The sequence below is a fragment of the Mesoplodon bidens genome (assembly GCF_964165515.1).
Source record: "Mesoplodon bidens genome assembly, chromosome: 12".
Classification (NCBI taxonomy): Eukaryota; Metazoa; Chordata; class Mammalia; order Artiodactyla; family Ziphiidae; genus Mesoplodon; species Mesoplodon bidens.
The window spans coordinates 7,298,885-7,321,112 of NC_138168.1; the positions used below are offsets into that span (position 1 = coordinate 7,298,885).

Sequence of the window (22,228 nt, forward strand, 5' to 3'; positions counted from 1 at the left end):
ACCATGGACCTTGTGCTCCAAAATATTCTGTCTAGAAAAATCACTTAGTGAGCAATAATTAAGCATTTCATTTTTTTTGTTTTTTTAAACATTCTGACAAACCTCTAACGGGGATTAGAAACTGTGGTAACACAAACGTGTGAAGCAGTGGAAGGCAGAGGGCAAGGTAGGTGATTGGGCTAGAAGGACATGTCAATTTCATCAGGTAATTAAGCGACAATTTGATGCCCTGTTTTCATGGAACAAAGACCTCTAAAACTGTGTACATTAGCAGGAAAAAAGCCCAGCAAGAGTATGATTTCGTCCAGGTATTTTGAAATATTGAAAATAGCTCACGACACCCATAACTACTTTTCTAATTATTTAAAGATCCCAGGCTGGACCTCACTGCCCAGGGTGATCTCTGAAGTCTCCAGGAAAAGTGTGCTCCAAAATGAATTTTTACTAAATGTGATTTGGGATCGCTGACTTCTGTAATCAACTTAGGGAAAATTTTTTTATAGGGGGACATTTATCCCTTGTACATATACTATTACATATAAGAAGTCAAAATATTTTAAATTATACAATTCAAGGGGAAATATGTCTTTCTTGCAAATATTCATTTTATAAATATTTTCTATCAGCGGTGTAAATTCATTTACATTGTGCATTCTCAGTGGGAGCACTATTGCACCAAACAGGACAAAACTCGTTCCTTGGGGAATGTTAAAAAAAAATCTTAATATTAAAATGGCATGTGGCCCTCCAAAGCTCAGCCCTACCTAACAAAACCTTATTCTTAATATTTAATTCCTCTTGTTGCGTTTTTGGTTTTTAGGAGTATCACATAAGCAGCATTGACATTGAACTCGTGGAAGGTATACAAAATGTATGATGAATCAGTGCTACAAAACTATGGCTAATGGAAGGCTGTGAATTGAGGACTTTCTCTTGTTCCACTGTTCAGTCTCACATTATGAGAGGTGGTCTCTGCATGACCATGGGCTGCTGATGGCATGGTGAATGTCATTTATGTTTGTTCCTCATGGTTTTGTATGTGAGTTGGACTTTGAGAATTAAATAAAAATAGTCTCTCTTTTATTATTTAACTTGACAAAAATTATATGATACACTTTTAGTTATGTCAAGTGCTAGAAAGAAAAATATGAACAATATTGGATGAATATCTAGCAGCTAAAATTAAAAGTTATATTCTCATATCAAGCAAGAGTCTGAAGTTAATTTTACACAGCACAGAGAAAGATAGCCATTATTTTATAATAACTTTGAATGGAGTATAATCTATAAAAACATTGGATCACTATGCTGTACACCTGAAATTAATACAATATTGTAAATCAACTATACTTCAATTTAAAAAACCTTAAATATAAAAAAATATAAAGTTTACTAGATAAGAAATTAATTTTTTCAATAGTTTTACTTCTGCTGGAAAAATAACGCTTTTGAGTGATTTTTTAAAATAGTCAGTTACATTGTTATTATTATATATATAATATATTATGTATATATATTTATTTATATACTTAAGTAAAATTTTTATATTTTATATTTATTTATATATTTATGTATATAATTAGGATTTGCCCCCCTCTCTGGAATTTAGTTCCTTTAGACGTCTTTGCACTCAGCAACGATTTGTCTTTTTAAAATGATTTTCTTAGCTTATCTAATTTTTTTCTATTTAAAGATGGAAGTGATTGTTTGTCACAACTTTCTACATCCTATCTGGAGCAGAATGCCATTTATTTTAATTTTGCCATTTTGATAAAGGGAAAAACAATAGTATCCAGGGATTTTATGTTCGATTTAAACCTTTAAGGCAGGAGGGGAATGCCAGTGTCTGACATGAGGATTACTTCTCCAGCCTAAAGATGGAGACACACTAGTCAGGTTACTCTGAAGGGGGTCTCAGGGCAGGGAAGTAGCCAAAATGAAATACTTAGAAATGGGTCACAACACTGGGGACAGTGCTAGTGCTCAGATTGTGGACCAAAAGCTCTTCAAATCCTTCTTATGTAAAGTCACTTGATCCTCACCTTCTAACTAAAATTTCACATGGTTTCCTTTTAGGGCCAAAAGCAGATGTGAAGCCTCTTTAGAGCCTTTTCTCTTTGGTCTAGCAAGAGATGTTAGTCAAAAGAGTATAAAATGCCACACTAGATTAAAGATCTAGAAAGGGGTTTCTAATGTCCTTGTAGAGATGCCCTGTGTAGAGCACAGGTTATAAAGGCCCAGAGTTAGACAGAGGAGGTATCTTTCTGAAGTTGTGGGTTCTGATATGTGATCATTTCCCTGAAGTGAGGGGTTCTTGTAGAACAAGTAAAGAAAGTGACAAGTTAGCCAAAAACTGAGTTAAAAAAAATCTGAATAGAAAAAAATATATAATAATTTTGCCATATAAATAAGATTTGATTTATTTATAACCTCATTCATCCTAACTCTTTAAAATACTTCTTTGGAAACCACTGATCAGTGCTCAAAGCTTCCCTTCAAGTACAAAAGCATAAGTAAATCTCTCTAAGCTCCTTTCCCTTGTCTTTTGGGAAACAGAAGCCAAATGAAACTCACAATTTGTTCAGGGTCTGAAATACAAAAAGTGTTTCTGAACTTAACCAAAATGTTCAAGGCTTTCCCCATCATTAAGAGAAGCCTAAAAGCTTGTTTTACTGTATCTAGTATTATATGGTTGGACCTGAGATTAAGGAACTGTCCTGGCATCTTGTCCCCCTGACAGCCAAAGTGATGTATGGTGTGTGACAGCTGGCCATGGTGAAGGTCACTCTGGCTCTGGTACCTCAGTTTTGCAGAACTTTGTAAGTTAGGATGCACAGTATCCAGTCTTCATGAGGTAGACAGTTAAAGCAAAACCCATTGGGGTCTTTGGGAAGCTGCCAGGCATAGCCCAACACCTCTATGTTTCAATTTGCCCATTAATTAATAATCTCAAGGCTTAACGAATAATCTTAAGGCCTAATAATTATATCTAGACAACATCTGGCTATTGTTAATTGCCAATGGAATTAACTGAAAGTAAATAAATGGGAAGCCTACCAAGCACTTGGGAGAAGTATGTTGTCAAAGAAACTGCAAACTGTTTAATCTCCAAAGCAATCATTGGGCACTCCAACCCATACCAGGAAGAAGCGGGATACCAAAGTTTAGCAGCTCCTAAACAGTATGAACTCTTCAGTGCCACTTCATACTGGCCCTGGAGGACGTAGCACAAGGAAGACCTTTCCAGAGGGCAGAGTAGGGGAACAGCTTGGGAAAGTGGGCATGGGAGATCGTCCTGGAGGAGACCCTGCCATCCAGGTTGCCAGATAAGCTCATCAAGGAACTTAGTGCTAGAGAATGAGCCTTGTCTACACAGTCTCAGTGTATCAGGTGTTGGGGGAGCAGGTAACTTGGCTACATCAGGACCTGATGGAGAGGACTGAATAGCTCCTGGAGGTCCTGGACTTTCAGCTGGACATTGTAAATGGAAGAGATGGATGGGATTTGAGAAGTTTCTCCCTTGGCCAGAAGGTGAATCTGTTCTATGTATGAAAAAAAAAGATTGGGCACGGATATTTGGGTGGCCAAAGGAGGGCACTGTGGCTGAGAAGCCAGTGTATTAGTTTTCTTTTTTTATTTTTATTGGAATATAGTTGCTTTGCAATATTGTGTTAGTTTCTGCTGTACAGCAAAGTGAATCAGTTACATGTATACATATAACTACTATTTTTTAGATTTCCTTCCCATTTGGGTCACCACAGATCATTGAGTAGAGTTCCCTGTGTTATACAGTAGTTTCTCATTATTTAACTATTTTATACATAGGAGAGTATATGTCAATCCCAATCTACCAATTTGTCCCACCCTGCCCCCCTCTCCCCCCTTCTGCCCTTGGTAACCATACGTTTGTTTTCTACATCTGTGACTCAGTTTCTGGTTTGCAAATAAGTTCATCTGTACCATTTTTCTAGATTCCATGTATAAGCAATATTATATGATATTTGTTTTTCTCTTTCTGACTTACTTTACTCTGTATGACAATCTCTAGGTCCATCCGCATCTCTGCAAATGGCACTATTTCGTTCCTTTTTATGGCTGCTATAACAAATTACCATAAATTTAGTGGCTTAAGACAACAAGAAATTATGATCTTATATTTCTACAGGTCAGAAGTTGAACATGTCTCGCTACTGGGCTAAGGTGTTCCCTTGTCTTTTCCAGTTTCTAGAAGCCAACTGCATTCCCTGGCTCATGGTCCCCTTTTCTTCAAAGCCAGAAGTGGTGGGTTGAGTCTTTTTTTATATGGAATCTCTCTGACCTGCCTTCTGACCACAGCCAGGAAAAGTCCTCTGCTTTTAAGAGTCAATGTGATTAGATTGGGCCCACTTGGATAATCCAGGAGAATCTCCCCAACTCAAGGTTCTTACTGCAAAGTCTTTTTTCCACGAAAAATAACATATGCACAGGAATACTCTGAGAATTAGGATGTGGATATGTCTGGGGGACAATTATTCTGCCTGCCATAGGCATATCCCTCAATGTCTGCTTTCCACTTCTTCAGAAGTAGCACCTCCATGTTATTCCCTGAAAGCAGGGAACATCTCTGCCCAGAGTGAAGACCACGCTGCCCAGTTTCCTCTGATATGTTTGATGTGACTGAATCTACCACGGGATGGAAGTGGAAGTGGTATATGCTGCTTCCTGAAGTTGCCTTAAAGAAAGAGGGCCTGTCTTTCCCTTTCTCTTTTTCCTTCCTGCTGGGCAAAATGCACACATGAGGAGGGAAGCTGGATCAGGCATCTTGGAATGTGACAGAGAAGTTGCATAATGAGGATGACAGAGTCATGGGGTCCCCAGGGGTCATGAGCTACCATATCAACCGTGTGTTATTAACGCAAGGGGGAAATTAACTTCCATCTTCTTAGCTTCTGTTACCAGGGGGTTTGGATGCTGGGTCAAACCTGCTCCTATCAAATAAACAGGGTGCAAAGACATTGCCAATCCAAAGTATAGAAAACAAGATAAATGGATAGGAAATGAGGAGAAGGGATTTGAAATTTCTCCAGGTTCTGGCCAGCTAAAGAAGGAGAAGTCATGAGTATGACAAAAACAAAACAAAACCTCAAGGAAAAAGTGTCACTAAAGGAACACAACAGAAGTACAGGGTTCAAATGCAGCTACACTGTGGGAGCTTCTGATCAGTGTCTTTCTCTGCGAACTTTGAAAGAGTTAAATTTTAGCTTTAAAAGTTAAAACCTTACCAGTTTTCACTGGGGGATTAAAGAACCCCCAAATCTCAATGGTTTAAAACAACAAAGGCTTATTTCTCACTCACTGTACATGTTCAGTGTGGCACAGCAGGGAGCACCACTCATTTTAATAATTCAGGGACTCAGGCTGAGAAAGACTCATCTTAACATGCGCCTCTTTGCTTGTGGTGGCAGGAAAAAGGGAGTATGGTGAACCACATACTGGCTCTTAAAAATGGTGCTCAGGGGGCTTCCCTGGTGACGCAGTGGTTGAGAATCTGCCTGCTAATGAAGAGGACACGGGTTTGAGCCCTGGTCTGGGAGGATCCCACATGCCGCAGAGCAACTAGGCCCGTGAGCCACAACTACTGATCCTGCGCATCTGGAGCCTGTGCTCCGCAGCAAGAGAGGCCCACACACCGCGATGAAGAGTGGCCCCCACTTGCCACAACTAGAGAAAGCCCTCGCGCAGAAATGAAGACCCAACACAGCAAAAATAAATAAATAAAGGATTTCATTTCTTTCTAAAAAAAAAAGTGGTGTTCAGCAAAGCAGCACTATTCACAGTAGCCAGGAGGTGGAAGCAACCTGAATGTCCATTGATGGATGAATGAATAAACAAAATGTAGGATACTCAGGTGGTGGAATACTATTCAGCCTTTTAAAGGAAGGCTATCCTATCACATGCTACAACATGGATGAACCTTGAGGACATTATGCTAAGTAAAAGAGGCAGTCACAAAAGACAGATACTGTAGGATTGATTCCACTTACCTGAGTTAGCTAGAGAAGTCAAATTTACAGAGACAGAAAGTAGAATGGTGGTTGCCAGGGGCTGGGGGGAGGGGAGGATGACGAGTTGCTGTTTAATGTGTAGTTTCAGTTCTGCAAGATGAAAAAGTTCTGGAGGGGCTTCCCTGGTGGCGCAGTGGATGAGAGTCCGCCTGCCAATGCAGGGGACACGGGTTCGTGCCCCGGTCTGGGAGGATCCCACGTGCCGCGGAGCGGCTGGGCCCGTGAGCCATGGCTGCTGAGCCTACGCGTCCGGAGCCTGTGCTCCGCAACGGGAGAGGCCACAGCAGTGAGAGGCCCGCGTACCACAAAAAAATAAATAAGTAAGAAGAATGTGAAACACAAGGCAGTCACTGGCCTATTACAATTCTGATATTAGCCTAGGTTGAAGGTTTAGGCCCCCCGACCGGAAGGGTGAGGAATTTTCCCTGAAGAGGCTCCATCTGGGTTTCCTAGGAGGGGGGTCTCCATGGGCCTTGGATTTTCCCTTTAGGAGACTCCTCCTTTTCCGTTATTATCCTTCTTGGCCTTGTCTGAAGTAGGCACTGAAAAATACAGAGCCTGCCCTCCGTATCTGTGGGTTCCACATCCGTGGATATGGAGAGCCATAAGTCCTACACCATTTAATACAAGGGACTTGAGCATCCGTGGGGTTCGATATCTGTGGAGGTCCTGGAACCAGTCACCCAGTGGATACCCAGGAAAGACCTTACCTGCCTTAGAGGTTGAGCCACCTTCTCAGCTCACTTCTTGCTCATCTCTGATAGGGAATCCAAGGGTCATTTTAAGTCTCAAATAGCCACGATCACATTTAATCCAAGTTGGTGCCTCTTCTAACAGTAAAACAGGTTTTTAAACTTAAACTTGTTTGACTTCTTACCTACACCCATGTTTCCTTTCTAGACATATTCCTCTGCCATATTTCTCTGCTCTCTTGCCCCAGTGCCTGTCTCTCTCCCTCTTTCCCTGCCCCCCTCCCTAATTGTAGGTTCCTTGAGCCTAGCAGTGAGAGCAACATATCTTCCCCTGAACGGCGTTTAAGTCATTTTGAGCCATTTGGTCCAACTGAAGGGACTTTCAGGCCACCACACCCTAATCCACGTTCAGTGATCTGATCTTCACTGCAAAGCTGGGTTTTTTTTTTTTTTTTTTTCATAGTTCCTGGGATTTTAGTTCGACATGATACTAAAAACAACAAGAATTGTGCTGGGTATTTTGGCACCTAGTCTTTCTAAATTTCTTATATACTGATAAGAATCTGGCATGGAAACAGATTTAAAGACATGAATGACTCCATACTGCATGATTTCAGGAAAACTCAATTGGTACAAACGATAAGCACATTTTAAATGCTGAACAGCAAGAATCCTTTGCTAAGTGTCCAAGTAGGTTGATCTTAACCCAAACATAGAGGGTGCAATTCTGCCAGCCTTGTGGCCTGGTAAAACTGCGTTTCAACACTCCTATGGAAGCTTCATCAGACTTCACCAAGCCAACATGCTGGCTAACATGTACGACAAATCCTGTCCTGTCTAGGTTCCACTTCCAAGCAATGGCATCAGGCACCCCAGTTTTATTGAATGCAACAGTTGTTTCTATGACCATTAGAGTCTTTGAAGCGCAGCCGCATTTTAGGACGATACTTCTCCAAATACAAAAGTTGCTTGCTGTTAAAAGCTCCTCGCCACTTTTGTCTGATGAACTGTACTGCATCTTCGTATTTCATTCCACCTTCAATTAATGCTAGGGCGACAAGCACTGGAGCTCTCCCAAGGCCTGCAACACAATGAACGGCAATACAACAACCAGGGTCTTCACGAAACTTAATTTTCACAAGACAACCAATCATCAACAATCTGGTTAGATGGTGGTGCGCCATCATCAAAAGGCCAATCGAGAACATGGATGCCTTCTTTCTCCACAAGACTAGTGTCGTACGTTGCTTCACATACTCTTACTACTGTGGTAACTCCGTACTTCTTAAGTTCCTCTATAAATTTGTTTAAGGTCGCATTAGTTGGATTGTGTGTAATAAGAAATCTCATGTTCTTGTAAGTGATTTCCACAGGAGCTGGGCGGTTCATTCGAGCCATGTTAATTTAGTTAAAAAACACTCAGTAGGGTTATGAAAGAATTTAAAAGACTGAATACAGAAATGACTCAAAGAAACTGAGTCTACTTCAATATACTCCACTTGAAATTCTCAGTGCTTTTGAGTATGAAGTTGGGAGTAATGGGAAATGAAATGAACCTCCTGACAAGAAGCAGCAATTCTTCAATCCAGTAATACTGAGGCAAGAGAAAGGAAGTGCACTGAGGTTTACCCCATCCAGGTCAGAACTCTTGTAAAGAATGCTCTGTGGATTTCAATTCAACACTTCTGTGTCCAGGTTCACCACTCTTATGGGGGCTTCTTGGTGGAGTAGTAATGAATTTCTACAGTTCACTTGTCTGCATAGAGGTCGTGCTGTGCCTGGCAGTAATCTCCACTGCCCTTCAGAAACTCCATAAATGTGTGACCAAGAACACCACAGAACTGCCTCTCTCCAGCCTGTTCTCTTGGTGTAGGCTTGGTTATCCCAACAAAGGTCCACTCTTGTAGCTTCACTCTCAGGGCACCGAATGCCCAAAGCTGGGTTTTAATAGGCTTCGTTGCTCGAAGTATAGATTTTATTTTTAAATTTTTTGGCTGCATTGGGTCTTCGTTGCTGTGCACAGGCTTTCTCTAGTTGTGGTGGGCGGGGGCTACTCTTCATTGTGGAGCACAGGCTCTAGGCACACGGGCTTCAGTAGCTGTGGCTCGCGTGTTCTAGAGTGCAGGCTCAGTAGTTGTGGCACATGTGCTTAGCTGCTCCACGGCATGTGGGATCTTCCTGGACCAGGGTTCAAACCCATGTCCCCTGCATTGGCAGGAGGATTCTTAACTACTGCGCCACCAGGGAAGTCCCCAAAGTATCAGGTTTATCTTTTATTTTTTGGGTTGAGAAGCAATTGCCTTTCCAACCTTGTAAGTCCCTGAATTTGTAAACTCTCTCATCTCTGTTAGTCATCCTTACCAACTGAGCAATCTTCTCCCAACATATTTCTTTCTTGTAATATCTTGCCAAATAGCAACCAATAGCAACCAAGTAAAGAGTAATAATAATAATTTGGTTTCAATCTCTTCCCTAAAGTTAGGTGTGTCTCTTACCTTCCAGCTTACTGTCGGCAACACTTTCAAATGTTTCCCCACTAAAAAACATGGATTTCCAGTCCTCCCATCTTCAGGAATAATTTCCTTGACTCCCTCTGACCGGCTGTTAAGCCAGTGCCACATATTTTGGGGTTTATTTTATTATTAAAGCAGCAGCTCATGCTTAGGGTCCAAGTTCTGTGTCATTTCAGGATAAGATAGATAATCCGGTGGTGACAAAATTTCCCCCAAATATCAACAGCTTAAATAAGAGGTTTCTTTTCTCTTGTACCCCGTGTCCATTGGAAGGGTCTTCAGATGACTTTGTTCACAGTGGTCACTCAGGGACACACATGGCCAGTCTCTGTCTCAACATCTGCTGCCATAAGCAGAGCTCCAGGGGGAAGAGAAGGCACCTCTTAGAGCTGGAAATATTTGGTAAGAAGCAAGAATAGAAGCTCTATAGCTCTGAGCTCAAATGCAAGGAACAGAACCCACTGTATCTAATTTAAGGAGGAAGAGAGAGATTCAAAGATTCAATGGCTCATGGATAGTTGGGAGGACTAAAGAAATAGCCTGTAGGTTGAACTTCCAGAAAACTCTCCCAAGGTCTCACCCCAGAACCGGGTCATCAAAGGAGCTGTGCTTCTCCTGCAATCAGGAATCCACTAGCGTTAGGACCCCTGGAGAATGAAAACTCTCTCTCAGTCAGGAAGCCACCATTGCCACCAGTTCCAGACCAGGCTACACCTGCCACAGTCTATGTCCACAGGATGGATGCAGGGAAGCCTGCCCCTCAAAACCCACAAAGCTGTGCCTGGCATCTCTGCTGATATTGTCACAGGAAAACAAAAAGCAGCAGACATGACAGACAGAGCTAAGTGTGGCCTTCTCCTAGTCTCCACTTTCTAAATCTCTTGCTAGTGCATCTGATTGGCCAAATCCAAATCCCACCCGGAACCCAGGCTGCAGTGGGCTCTAGGTATGGTTTTTAGACTCTAGCATCTACAGTCCAGGGAGGCACACCGCAGCAAAGACAAAGTTGAGCAACAAGGCAACACATCCATCCCTTAACACACGGCAGCAAGCCACAGGGTGGCACATGCCACACCAACAATAAAACTTGTTTATAATTTTTACCCCTGCCTACTTTAAAGTTATGTTAAGAGGTTTACACTAAACATCCAAAATCAGGCCCCTAGGGATTCAGGCAAAGTTAAATTTTTTCTGTGCTCTCCTTTACAATCCATGGGGGAAGATATACACTTTCATCAAACAAAATATGTTAAGGACTGTGCTTCAGGCTTTTGTGCATCCCCATAGTTTATCGTCTCCAATTCTCACACCAATTCTTCCAGGTCATGTATCAGTGAGGGACTGTATTCAGCTTCATGTCACAGACACCCAGCTCCAGTGGCTTGAACAAGCAAGGTGCTTATTTTCCATATGTAATAAGCAGTCTGGAAGGGAGCAATCCAGGGCCAGTACAGGGACCCGGACGCCTCTCTGCTCTTCTGTCCTAAACTTGTGGCCTTCATCCTCACAGACATGAGATAGCTGTCTTACTTCCAGACATTACCAGCAACTTCCAGAATGGAAAGGGGAGGACCGAAGGCAGAAGGCAGCTGCGGGGCTGGGTCCGCCCTGTTATAGGTGACGTTTACACGACAACCTCATGACTCCCGCACACATCTCATTTCCAAAACAGTGTCACGTGGCTACCTCTCCCTCTGCCAGGGAACTGGAGGATGAAAGGTTCTGTTTTGTTTTGGCCAGAGCGATTACCAAAATCAGAATTCTGTTAATAAGGAAGAAAACCAGAGTGAATATTAGGCAGGTAACTAGCAGCGTCTGCCTCAGATAAACGTTATTCTCGTCATTGTACAACAAGGAAACCCGGGTTCAAAGAGGCTGAGCAATGTGATCATAGCTTGGGATTTGAATTCAGGCCTTATGATTGCAACATCAGGGCTTTTTGATAAGAATTTATTTATTGGGGACAGGAATTTTGTTTGTTTGTTTGTTTGTTTTTTGCAGTACGCGGGTCTCTCACTGTTGTGGCCTCTCCCGTTGCGGAGCACAGGCTCCGGACGCGCAGGCTCAGCGGCCATGGCTCACGGGCCCAGCCGCTCCGCGGCATTTGGGATCTTCCTGGACCGGGGCACGAACCCGTGTCCCCTGCATCGGCAGGCGGACTCTCAACCACTGCGCCACCAGGGAAGCCCGGGGGCAGGAATTTTTTATGAGAGCACAGTGGATTTACAATGTTGTGTTAGTTTCAAGCGTATAGCAAAGTGATTCAGTTATACATATATATATATATATGTACCCACACACTTTTTCGTTCTTTTCCCTTATAGGTTATTACAAGATATTGAGTATAGTTCCCTGTGCTATACAGTAGGTCCTTGTTGGTTTTCTATTTTATATATAATAGTATGTATCTGTTAATACCAAACTCCTGATTTATCTCTCCCCTGCCCCATCTCCCCTTTGGTAACCATAAGTTTGTTATCTGTGTCTGTGAAAGAATTTATTTTTAAAATAGTTAAAACAACAAAAATTTTGACCTCTTACCTTTATTCAGAAAGCAAACAAACAAAAAGAAACCATTTGCTAAAGATTCTGGACAGCAGCAGTGGGAGGAGGAATTAGAAGGGGGGAAAGGACGAGACTTTCTGTGGGAACAGCACAATCTCATGCTTAAACAATGACAACAAAAACCCTCCGTGCTTAAAAGCAGCCTTAAAGATTATGGAACATTTTCAGGCTAGTTTCCCACTGCTGGGTAAAAATTGATTGCCTTGTGGTTAGAATTCATTCTGACCCGGCAAAGTCATTTTATTGCTTCTATTAACTCTTACCTAGTGCTTGAGAATTAAAGCAGCTCTTAACAAACCTAACCTGAAAATCATCTCCAATTGTTATATGGTGTTTTCCAGAATGATTCATTTGATTCTCATTTCCCTAAACCTGGCTATTTTTGCTGTTGTTGTTGTTTGGTGTTTTTTGCTATCATTGAGAAAAGGAAATGGTTTGATCTGCCCTGAAAGGCAGGTCCTCTGTGAATAGTGACAGGGATGGGGCTATTGGATGTTTCCTACCAGCTCCCAGGGATCCTGAGGTTTGAAGGAAATGCAGAAGACATCAGAAATGGGTGCCAAGATCCCAGCTGAGAGGGGAGGGGTGGGCCTGCTTGAGAGTGCATCGCCCTGGCCATAGTGTGCAAGAACGTACAACCCCAACTGGTCTTGGGCACCTGACAGCCTGTGGCTTCTCCCTTAAGGGAATGGGATGTGTCCTTACTTTGCTGTGTCCTTGCCTTGAACCTTGGGGATTCCCCTCCCTTAACTTTCACCACCTTGAACCTGGTCAGCTCTTGGCGCTGGCCATGCGGACAATCCAGCCAAAAAGGATGGCCGAACAAATGTAGCCCAATCCCTGGTTCTAGCTACAGTGCATGGCTAATTCCTGCCCAAATAGTCATTTGGGAACTACAAAGAGCAAATTAATTACACTCCTGTGAGTTTAAGCAGCAGCAACAAGAAGAAGGAGAGGTAAATAACACAGAGATTGGATCTGAAAAGGACCAGGGGTGGGAAAACGGTGTAAAACACACTTGGGGTAAAGAATCTGCACACAGATTAAATGTGATTGAAGGCTGGGAAAAACAAAAAAGGGGTTCCTCTTGGAAGATCACAGAACGCCCTGGCCCTCCTTGCTAATGCAGTTACAAGGTGTGCTTGTCCAATCATTGAAATAATAGAGCCTTCAAAGGATGTGGCTTGTGGGGTTTTGCTCAGCTTGGGTTCCCTTTGAGGATGGGGGGCCAGGGAATTTAATGCTGCCAAGGGCTGAGGAGCTGCCTAGCGCTGCCTGGGAAGCTGGGAGGAGGTGCTTTTCTAAGGATCTCGGGGTGGGACGTTTTTAATCTTGCAACTAGCGAAGAAGGTGAGTAGTACCTGGCAAAACTGGAATTGGGGAAGGATGGAGCCCAAGCAAATTCTAGTATAAAAATCACACGAGAAGCTTGTTTCAAACGCAGATTCCCAAGGCCAGCCATAAAAGATTCTGATTCAGTAAGCTGGGGTTAGGGTCTGGGAATCACAGGCAGTGTCTATGATTTGGGACCAGTGGCTCTCTGTCCCAGTTACTTTGCAAAAACTAAATGTGGTCTCTTCAAAAGTTAGCACTCAATCCAATTAGAGACTTGACTGATAAAAATACAAAAAAATAGACTATTCTTTTGCCCCCTCTTGTTCATTCACCTTTGGAGTTCTTTGGCCTATTCACTGAAGAATAGTAACTTACCCAGGAATTACAGAACTATCAGAAGCAACAAAATATGATTCTAGTATTGATTTCTCCACAACTGCCATTACTTAGAGCAAAAGCCTGCTTGTGCCTGCCTGAAAGAGGGAAGGAGGGACATACAGATCAAGAAGGAGGTGATCCCTTCCTTTCAAGATTTCCTTTCGAGATCTGAAGACTAAACACCTTTCTTCCAGAGGAAGAAAGTGCTGGGACCCCCAGAGATCCACAAGATTCATTAGGGCTGTGCAGTAGCTTTAAGGTTTTTTCATCAAGACCCATCCTAAAAATACATTTCAAGACACAACCTACAACACACACACACACACACACACACACACTCCACATACATGTACCTATGTGTGGTATGTGTTTACATGGAAACGTATGGAAAATGGAAACGCTTTATAAAACACGACTTGCCTTTACCGTGTGAAATGCACTCTGATATTTTCTATTCTCTGCCCTTTTTTCTTTTCCCTTCTCCCTCCCCATCTTCCTTAATGATAGTCATGGTACCATAAAATGGTTCCATCTTGCTGTTTGAAAAGTGCTGGGGTCAGTGTAAGATTCCAGCTGTTCTGAGTAGGAACAAAGGGGAGAGGAGTTGGAATCGGAAAAGAGGTTTGTTTACTCATTTTTTCCTTCTTCCTTCTTCAGGAAGTAACTCTCTTCATTTATCCATTGTCTAAATCGGCTAAGACAGCATCCACATCCTGCAGAGAAGACTTTATAGTCTTAGAGGTTGATACATCAAAACAAGAGAAACGCTCCTCGGAATTTACTGATAAACAAAGAAGTCTTTGGGGGCAATATGAGTATCAAAAAAAAGTAATAATGGCAATAGACTGAAGCATGCCAAATATATAAAAATCTGTGAGCTCCTAAAGATATTACAAAAGAGAAAGTCATTGACCACTTCTGGAGTTTTCTAGGATACGAATTCATGACTCTGAAGATTAATAAAGAAAAATGTCAATCATTAAAATTAATTACCTGATAATGTTATTTAATACCTATTTGTAGCCTCTGCGTGACCAAAGTGGATTTGGCCATATTTGTAGCATAAGGTTTCATTAGTGTTTTCCTATAATGTGAACTTTTGCCTTCTAATATGATTATAAAACTAAACATGCCTAATTTTGCTTTTTTAAAAAAATAATTTCATATGAGTGGAATTATTCAGTATGGTCTTTTGTATTTGCCTTCTTTCACATGGCATTTTGTTTTTGACATTCATCCATTCAGGAATATTTTATTCCTCTTTATTAAGCTGAGTAGTATTCTATTGTATGTAGTTACCATAATTTGCTTAACCATTCACTAGTGCTTTTCCTGCATCTATTGAACTGATGGGATTTTTTTCCCTTTATTCCAGCAATACAGTGATTTACATTGACTGATTTTCAGATGTTAAACCAATTTTGCATTCCCAGGATAAACTTAACTGGTCATTCTCTTAAATGTTGTTGGATTTGATTTACTAAAAAGAACTTTTTTTATTGAGGTATACCTGATGTACAATAATATATAGATTCCAGGTATACAACATAGAGGTGATTCACAATTTTTAAAAGTTATATTTCATTTATAGTTACTTGATTTACTAAAATTTTGTTCAAGATTTTTGTGTCTGTGTTTATGAAGGATATTGGTCTGTAGCTCTCTTTACTTTTGTGGTTTTTCACTGGTTTTGGTATCAGGGTAAGCATGATTTCATAAATTCAGAAGTGTTTGCAATGCCTGTTAAACGCCTTGCAGAACTTTGAGAAACATTAAATTATGCATGTTTAAATTGTCAGTTAAATATGTTTCAAAAATAAAATAATCTGTTCTGACCTTCTTCAGTCTTTTCTAATTTCCATAACAAATATGGAAGGTGAACTCTGTTCACCTTCAAGCCTGGTTTGAAGGTGGCTGAATTAGTGAGTGATTTGTAATCAGATTTCAGGAAACTATTCCTAAGCAATTTTAGGGATTATTGTCACTAGAAACCTAGAAGGGGAAACCGAGACCCTTAAAGGTTGCCAGACTCTTCCAGATCAGAGTACCTTCCCACTTTCACAGCGCTCCATCACACAGCATTCATTACAAGCTTTTACAGTAAACTATATAAAGTGCCTGCTGTGTATACATTTACCTTATAAAATTAATGTGTCCATCCTTACTCTTTTTCTTCCTTATGAAGGCCTACTCTTCCTACTGACACAATCCAAAAAGGGAGCGGCAAAACAAAACTACAGGATCCTGTGGCTTGGAGGTTACTAGTTGAACTGGGCATGCTCAGTCGCCAGGCAGGTTCCCCCCCCCCCCCCCCGGTGAAGTGGAAACTACAACAGAGCGTACCGTGCGCACGGAGGTGGGCGTGCCCTCGTGGAATTTAGAACGTTGCCGCAGCCAATGGGGCCTCGCGGCCGGCTGCCGGGGCTCCTCATTGGAGGAGCGGGGAGGCAAGCGAGTAGAGGGCCCCTGGAGGGAGCCGCGGAGGTTCAGGTCCCGGAGGCCGGGCTACGCCGAGCCTTGCGCGTGAACAGCTGCGGCGGGGGCAGCCTCCAGCGGCGGTGCCAGCATCCAGCGGCGGTGCCAGCAGTTCCAGCCCGTTGCTTTACTTTTTAGCTTCACCAACGTAGTCATTATGCCGAAGAGAAAGGTAAGTCTTACCAAAAAACATTTCAAAGGCCTTCAAATTGTGCTAACAGCAAATGTTGTCATTGCAATGGATGGCGTGCAGTGCACTCGGTAGTAACTCGGCGGTTGCGAATCTCTTTGCTTCTTCAGTGCTTGTTTTCAGTTGCCTGTTGCAGACATTGCGCCCTCCCTCTGTCCCCGTCGATCTCTGAATGTTACTTTCTTGCCGGCGACCCGGCTTCCCTTCTTTTTGAACTCATTGTAGCCGGAATGGTTTCCACCTCGAAGAAGAAGCAAAAGCGCTTTTCACCCCCGCTTCCAGGAGGGGAGTTTCCTCTTTACAAACTGCCAGGTTGCGGTTAGTGTGGAGGAAAAGCAGCACGGGGTGGGGAACAAGTCCACGCATAGGGAGATCGAAAATGAATCCAATAAGTCGGGCAGATGTCGGGGTTATTCCCATGTGGGCCGTGCCCACGCCGGTGCGCCGCGATGGCTCTGAGGCTACAGGAGAGGGAAAGCCATGTTTAAAATAGCACTCACTCCCCTGCTCGCCTGCGCTGCAGACCCGTATGTACCAACTCCAGTGTCAGGCAGGGCTGGGGACGGCGCAGGCGGGGCCAGGGTGGCTGGACTTGCCCGCAGTTGGCGGCGGCAGCCGCGGAGTTGGCCACAAGCAGGACGGGACGCCGCCGGGGGCGCGCGCACCGTGGCTGCAAAGGGCAGGGGCCACCGGGTCCGATGCGGGGACGCAAACTCACACTCGGTCCCGGAAGACGGGGTCCGCTTGCTCCCGCGCCCCTAGGTGCGTAGGGGGCACTGGGGTCACTCCTGGCGGACTATTATGTCCCCTTCCGCACAGGCCCCGGACACCAAGTAACTCGCACTGGGACGCACGTTTCCCTCGGAGTCGGGCTGCGACTTGTCATTGTCCCAGGGAGGAAGGGAAGGCTTTCCTCCCACCCCGAGGAAAAACCGCTGTGTAGCGGCTGTTTCTAAGAAGACGCCTTGCCCTCGTGTTTCCAACGCTGTTAACCAGTGAGAGTATTAAATGTGAAGCAAAAGGGCAAATAATATTCTGCGTTATCCGTTAAAGATGGTGGAATGATTTGTGTGTGTGTAAATGACTGAATTTTTAAAATATTGAAGCTTTAAAAATACAGAAGCTTTTGCCTTTTTATCTGTCTTTACTAAGAATTTGGTGGAAACTTGTCTCCATTTTAAAAAAAGCATTATAATTAAAAGTTTCAAAAAAATCTTAGAGTTTATTCTGCGCATACTATGTGCCTCATAGTGTGGGCAGAGTTTGATTAAACATCTCGTTTAACCTTGACAGGGGTATTCCATGGAACTGGGGATTTGAGACAGGAATTACCCGAGGGACTCACCAACCAATAGCTAGTCCCAGAGATTTAATTACATGCTGCAGGTCTAGAGGCTTTATTTTCAGACATTATTTACTCATTCTCTTCATTTAGTGGTGGGTGTGTCAAGGGGAGTTTGAAATGCAAAGAGACTCCCAGCCTAAGAAGATGGATGGCATATTGAGTACTAATACTTTAGGTTCATTATTTAAACTTATTTTTTATGAAAGTATTGTTTTTGCATTACTAAAACGAGGATATTAGAATGAGACCACAATTTTCAGCATTTTATCTTTGGTTTAATGATGAAGCTGGGAATTCTAGTAGAGTCACCAAGAAATGGGTTGCTGAGTACAGTTGATGCCATCTCCTTTCTTGGGAATTATTAACAAATTTAGACAAATAGTAGGTTAGCGCGGTGCACAAATTCTTTATTATAATGGATCCTGATGTGCCGGAATCCTTGTTGTCCAAGGGTCAAGAGTTGGTGAAACCATTACTCTTACTTTTCCTCATTGCTCACCTCTCTTAGGGAAATAGAAGGGAAGAAAAGAAGAGCAGTAGAGGAACTGGCTTTTAACTATTGTTTTATTTTCCTAGAAGGCAGGGAAGAAGCTAGCCATAAAGAAGCTAGCCAGGCATCCTGGGACTAGGGGAAGACCTGGGTGCAGGCACCTGTGTGTCATCCTAGGGACATCAGAGGGTTTTCAGAGGTGGGAAAGCTCTCCTTGATTAATAGAAATGCTCTTCATTTCTACCCATGGCCAAAAGACCTGGACTGGTACCTAGACAGGAGCAGCCACAAATTAAACGTGGCTTCCATGGCCATCCCATCTACAGGGCAAACCTTGGAGCCGCCTCATGGAACCCTGGAGTTCACGGAAACTTACATAGGAACCAATAGTCATTAGGTAAAGGCTGCCTAGGTGCAAAGAAGAGAACTGGAGACAATCTGTGCGTTGCTCTGCAGGATCTGTGAAGCTGGGGTATCATGTACATACTACTCCACGATATTTTTCTTGGCTGCAGCACTGCCTGTTGTACATTATAAGTTTCGAAAGTGTCCCCACAATACTTTTTTTTCTTTTTTTAACCGTCTTGGCCCCTTTTTTCAACTTTTCCCAGAAATCAAGAAATGTTATTTAACGAGCACTGTTGAGGCTGCAGAGGAAGAAACGGCACTAATAAAGTCAGTAGAAACATCTGGAATCCTAGCACTGCTTGCGTGCCATAGGGATATAAAGTTTACCCTCATAGAGCTTCTGTTTAATTCAATGAGGTGATAAGGGTAGTGGCCACAAAACAATTGAATTATATTAAGCCTGTATATATGTCCCAGAATACATAGTATAGATTCTAAAAGCTGTAGGATAGCTAAAGAAAGAAGGTTGAACTGGGGCCAGTCTTGAGAGTGTGTGTTGGTGGGGGGCGGTTTCAAATATACAAAGAGAAAAGCAGGCATTTTCTGTTTTCAGGCATTTGGATGCCTCTTCTGATTGTATCTCAACATGACCAGGCCTCAGGTATATACTGTACCTCGAAGGCCACAGTATCCACATTAATATAAAACATTCTTATGACATTTCTTTTCTTTAAATATTTTATTTTTTATTGTTTTTGTTTTAATTTTTATACAATTTTAAAAGGTTACTTTCCATTTACAGTTATTACCAAAAAAATTGGCTATATTCTCCGTGTTGTACAATACATCCTTGAGTCTGTCTTAGCTTTGTGAGTTTTATCTATATCTTCGTGTGTGATAGTCATAACTACATGAAACCAAATGGTTTTTATCACTGCGGTAGTATTTTTTGAAGCAGTATAGCCCTCAGTGGTCACGAGTTCTTCAGTTAGCGTTCCATCCCTTCCCAAGTTGGTGAGATTTAAATAAAGTTGAGTTTCCTCTATTCATTACCTAATGGGTGGTGGGTCACCAGCCACTAATTCCTGGACTCAGGTGGTGGTGGCACAGTGAATGACTGAGTTCTAGACTGTTCTGGTCAGACATCCACGAATGCTTACAGTGATCACGCTGTTATGTCATGACCTGATGGTCTACAAAGAGACCTCAGCCAGCAAGTCCTAGAGCCATGGTCCTGGCATGAGTAGCAAACACATTTTCACATCCTTCTTTTTATTTTTCCACTTCTTCATCACTGGAACTATTGGAAGTGTCTAGTGTATCACATCAGAAATTTTCTCTAATGAGGCAGTTTTCCAGGAATTTGTGATGTAAACACAAGTCTCTCTTTACAGTTAAAATAAAGGTTTAAGAAAGAAAAGTCTGTCTGCCTCTAGCTTTGAGATTTGAAATTACGTTTTATCTCTTTTCATAAAGTGGAAAGGCCCAGTAGTGCTGGGCTTGGCACGCGGGATGCTTAACTAACAATACTCAAGGTTTCTGACTAATCTTTCAAAGGAATATGACATATTATAACACCAGAGACAGACTCTGTAAATGAAAATAGAGATAAATTTGACTACATAAAAATGAATATGTCAGTATGGCAAAGAAAAGAAAACCCTGTTAACAAAATTTTAAAACTTATGAACAACTGGGGAAAAAATATTTGTACCACGTATCACTGAAAAAAGTGTGCTACTTTAGAAAGATAAAGAGGCTCACATGTCCTATATCCTTATAAGAAAATAACAGACTCAATAGATGAAAATGTTTAGTTTTACTAAAACTCAAAGAATTGTATATTATTAAGAATAATGAGATGTGAGTTTTTAAAACGAGTCTGGTTTAAAGAAAAGATTGAAAGTGTTACTGCCCAGTGCTTAGTGACACTGACACTTCAGCAACTCTCAAGCAATGTGGATGGGGGTATAATTTCATTAAAAAAAAAAAAAGCTTTATTGAGGTATGATGTACTTACCATAAAATCTGTTCATCTATTCAAAGTATACAAATCAACAATTTTTAATAAATTTATAGAGTTGTGTAACATTCCTATAATCCAGTTTTAAACCACTTCTGTCACTCCAGAAAGGTCTCTCCCATTGTTTGCAGACAGTCCCTACTCCCACCCCAGTCCTAGACAACCACTAACCTACTGTCTCCATAGATTGGCTTTTTCTGGAAATTTTACATAAAAGGAATCACACAGTATGTAGTCCGTTACGTCTGGTTTCTTTCACTCAGCATAGTGTTTTTGAGGTCCACCCATGGGGTAGCATGTATCCGTACCTCATTCCTTTTTAGTGCCCAATCCACTGTGTGGATATTCGACTTTTTGTTTATCCTTTCACAAGTTGGTGGACATTTGGATTGTTTCAATTTGGGGTTATTATAAATAATGCTGTTGTGAATATTTGTATGTAAGTCTGCACGGACATATTTTCATTTCTCTTGGGAAGTTTCCTAAGGGTGGAACTGGTGGGTGGTAGGAAAGTCTGTCTTTAAGAAACTTCCAAACTGTTTTCCAAAGTAATTGTATCATCAGTGAATGAGGGTTCCAGTTTTTCCACATCTGTGCCCATAGCTGGTATTGTCAGGGTTTTTTGCTTATAGCCTTCTAATTAGTCTAATTTACATTTCCATAATAAGGAATGATGATGAGCATCTTTTCATGTGTTTACTAGCATAATGGATATCCTAGGTGAAACATCTATTCAAATATTTTGCCCATTTTGAAATTGGATTGTTCATCTTATTATTGAGTTGTAAGTGTTCTTTATATATTCTGGACACAAGTCCTTTATCAGATACATGATTTATAGATCTTTTTCTTCAGTCTGTGGCTTTTAAAGAAATTTTGTCTTGATGTCTTTCAAAGAACAGAAGCTTTTTAATTTTGATGGAATCCATTTAGTGTCCTGTCTAATACATCTTTGCCTAATCTAAGGCCACAGATATTTACTTCTAGAAGTTTTATAATTTTAGCTCTGATATTTAGGTTTATGATCCATTTTGAATTAAATTTGTGTATAGTATGAGATAAGGGTTTCACTTCTTTTGTGTGTGTGTGTGTTTGTGTGTGCGCGCGCATGCGCAATGTGGATACCTACCTGTCTCAGCACCAACTGTTAAAAAGACCATCTTTTTCCCACTGAATTGCCTAGGCACCTTCGTTGAAAATTAGTTCATCATAATGTAAAGGTTCGATTTCTATCCTCTGAGTTGTGTTGCATTATCTATAGGTTTGTCCATATGTCAATACCACATTATCTTGATTACTGTGGTTTTATAGTAAGATTTGGTACTGGTAATGTCAGTTCCTCACTTTGTTCTTCCTTTTCAAAATTGTTTTGGCTCTTACATCCTTTGCACTTCCATATAAATTTTCAAATCAACTTGTAAATTTCTACAACATGCCTGCCATGATTTTGTTAGGGATCAAATTGAATCTGTAAGTCAGTTTGGAGAGAACTGCCTTCTTAGCCATATGGAGTTACCCAGTCTGAATGTGAAAGGGCCTGATATGTAGTATGCCATCCATAAATACTTGCTGAATTTAATTGCACCAATATTGATATGAAACCTGTATTTGAGTAAAGGCTCCAAAATGCCAGGGCTATACATTTTATTCATTCCTTCACTCACTTCATGTTAAATAAACATTTATCAAGCATCACCTTTATGCAAAGTACCATCACCTTGGGAAAGTAAGTGAATTATTGTTTTTTCCAACCCTTTTGAAGTGAATGAGTAAAGGCCCTATTTTTAAGGATCTTTCAGTCTGACAGGGTACGTAATATACATATGTCAG

General features: G+C 41.7%; 2 protein-coding genes across 3 annotated transcripts in view; one reads left to right on the forward strand and one right to left on the reverse strand.

Annotated features, from left to right (window-relative positions):
- Positions 1-7,509: 7,509 nt before the first annotated feature.
- LOC308626203 (protein tyrosine phosphatase type IVA 1-like) lies at positions 7,510-8,589 on the reverse strand. Its single transcript, XM_081251065.1, is given in 2 exon segments — positions 7,510-7,879; positions 7,881-8,589. Coding segments are annotated over 2 exon segments (519 nt in total). The 5' UTR covers positions 8,135-8,589; the 3' UTR covers positions 7,510-7,614.
- Positions 8,590-15,983: 7,394 nt separating this feature from the next.
- The window catches only part of HMGN3 (high mobility group nucleosomal binding domain 3), a 29,806-nt gene continuing 23,561 nt past the window's right edge, over positions 15,984-22,228 (forward strand). For both annotated transcript variants that reach the window (XM_081251220.1, XM_081251221.1), the window contains exon 1: positions 15,984-16,174. In XM_081251220.1, the coding sequence (XP_081107346.1) occupies positions 16,160-16,174 (15 nt within the window). In that variant the 5' untranslated portion in view covers positions 15,984-16,159. The remainder of the gene's footprint in view (positions 16,175-22,228) is intronic.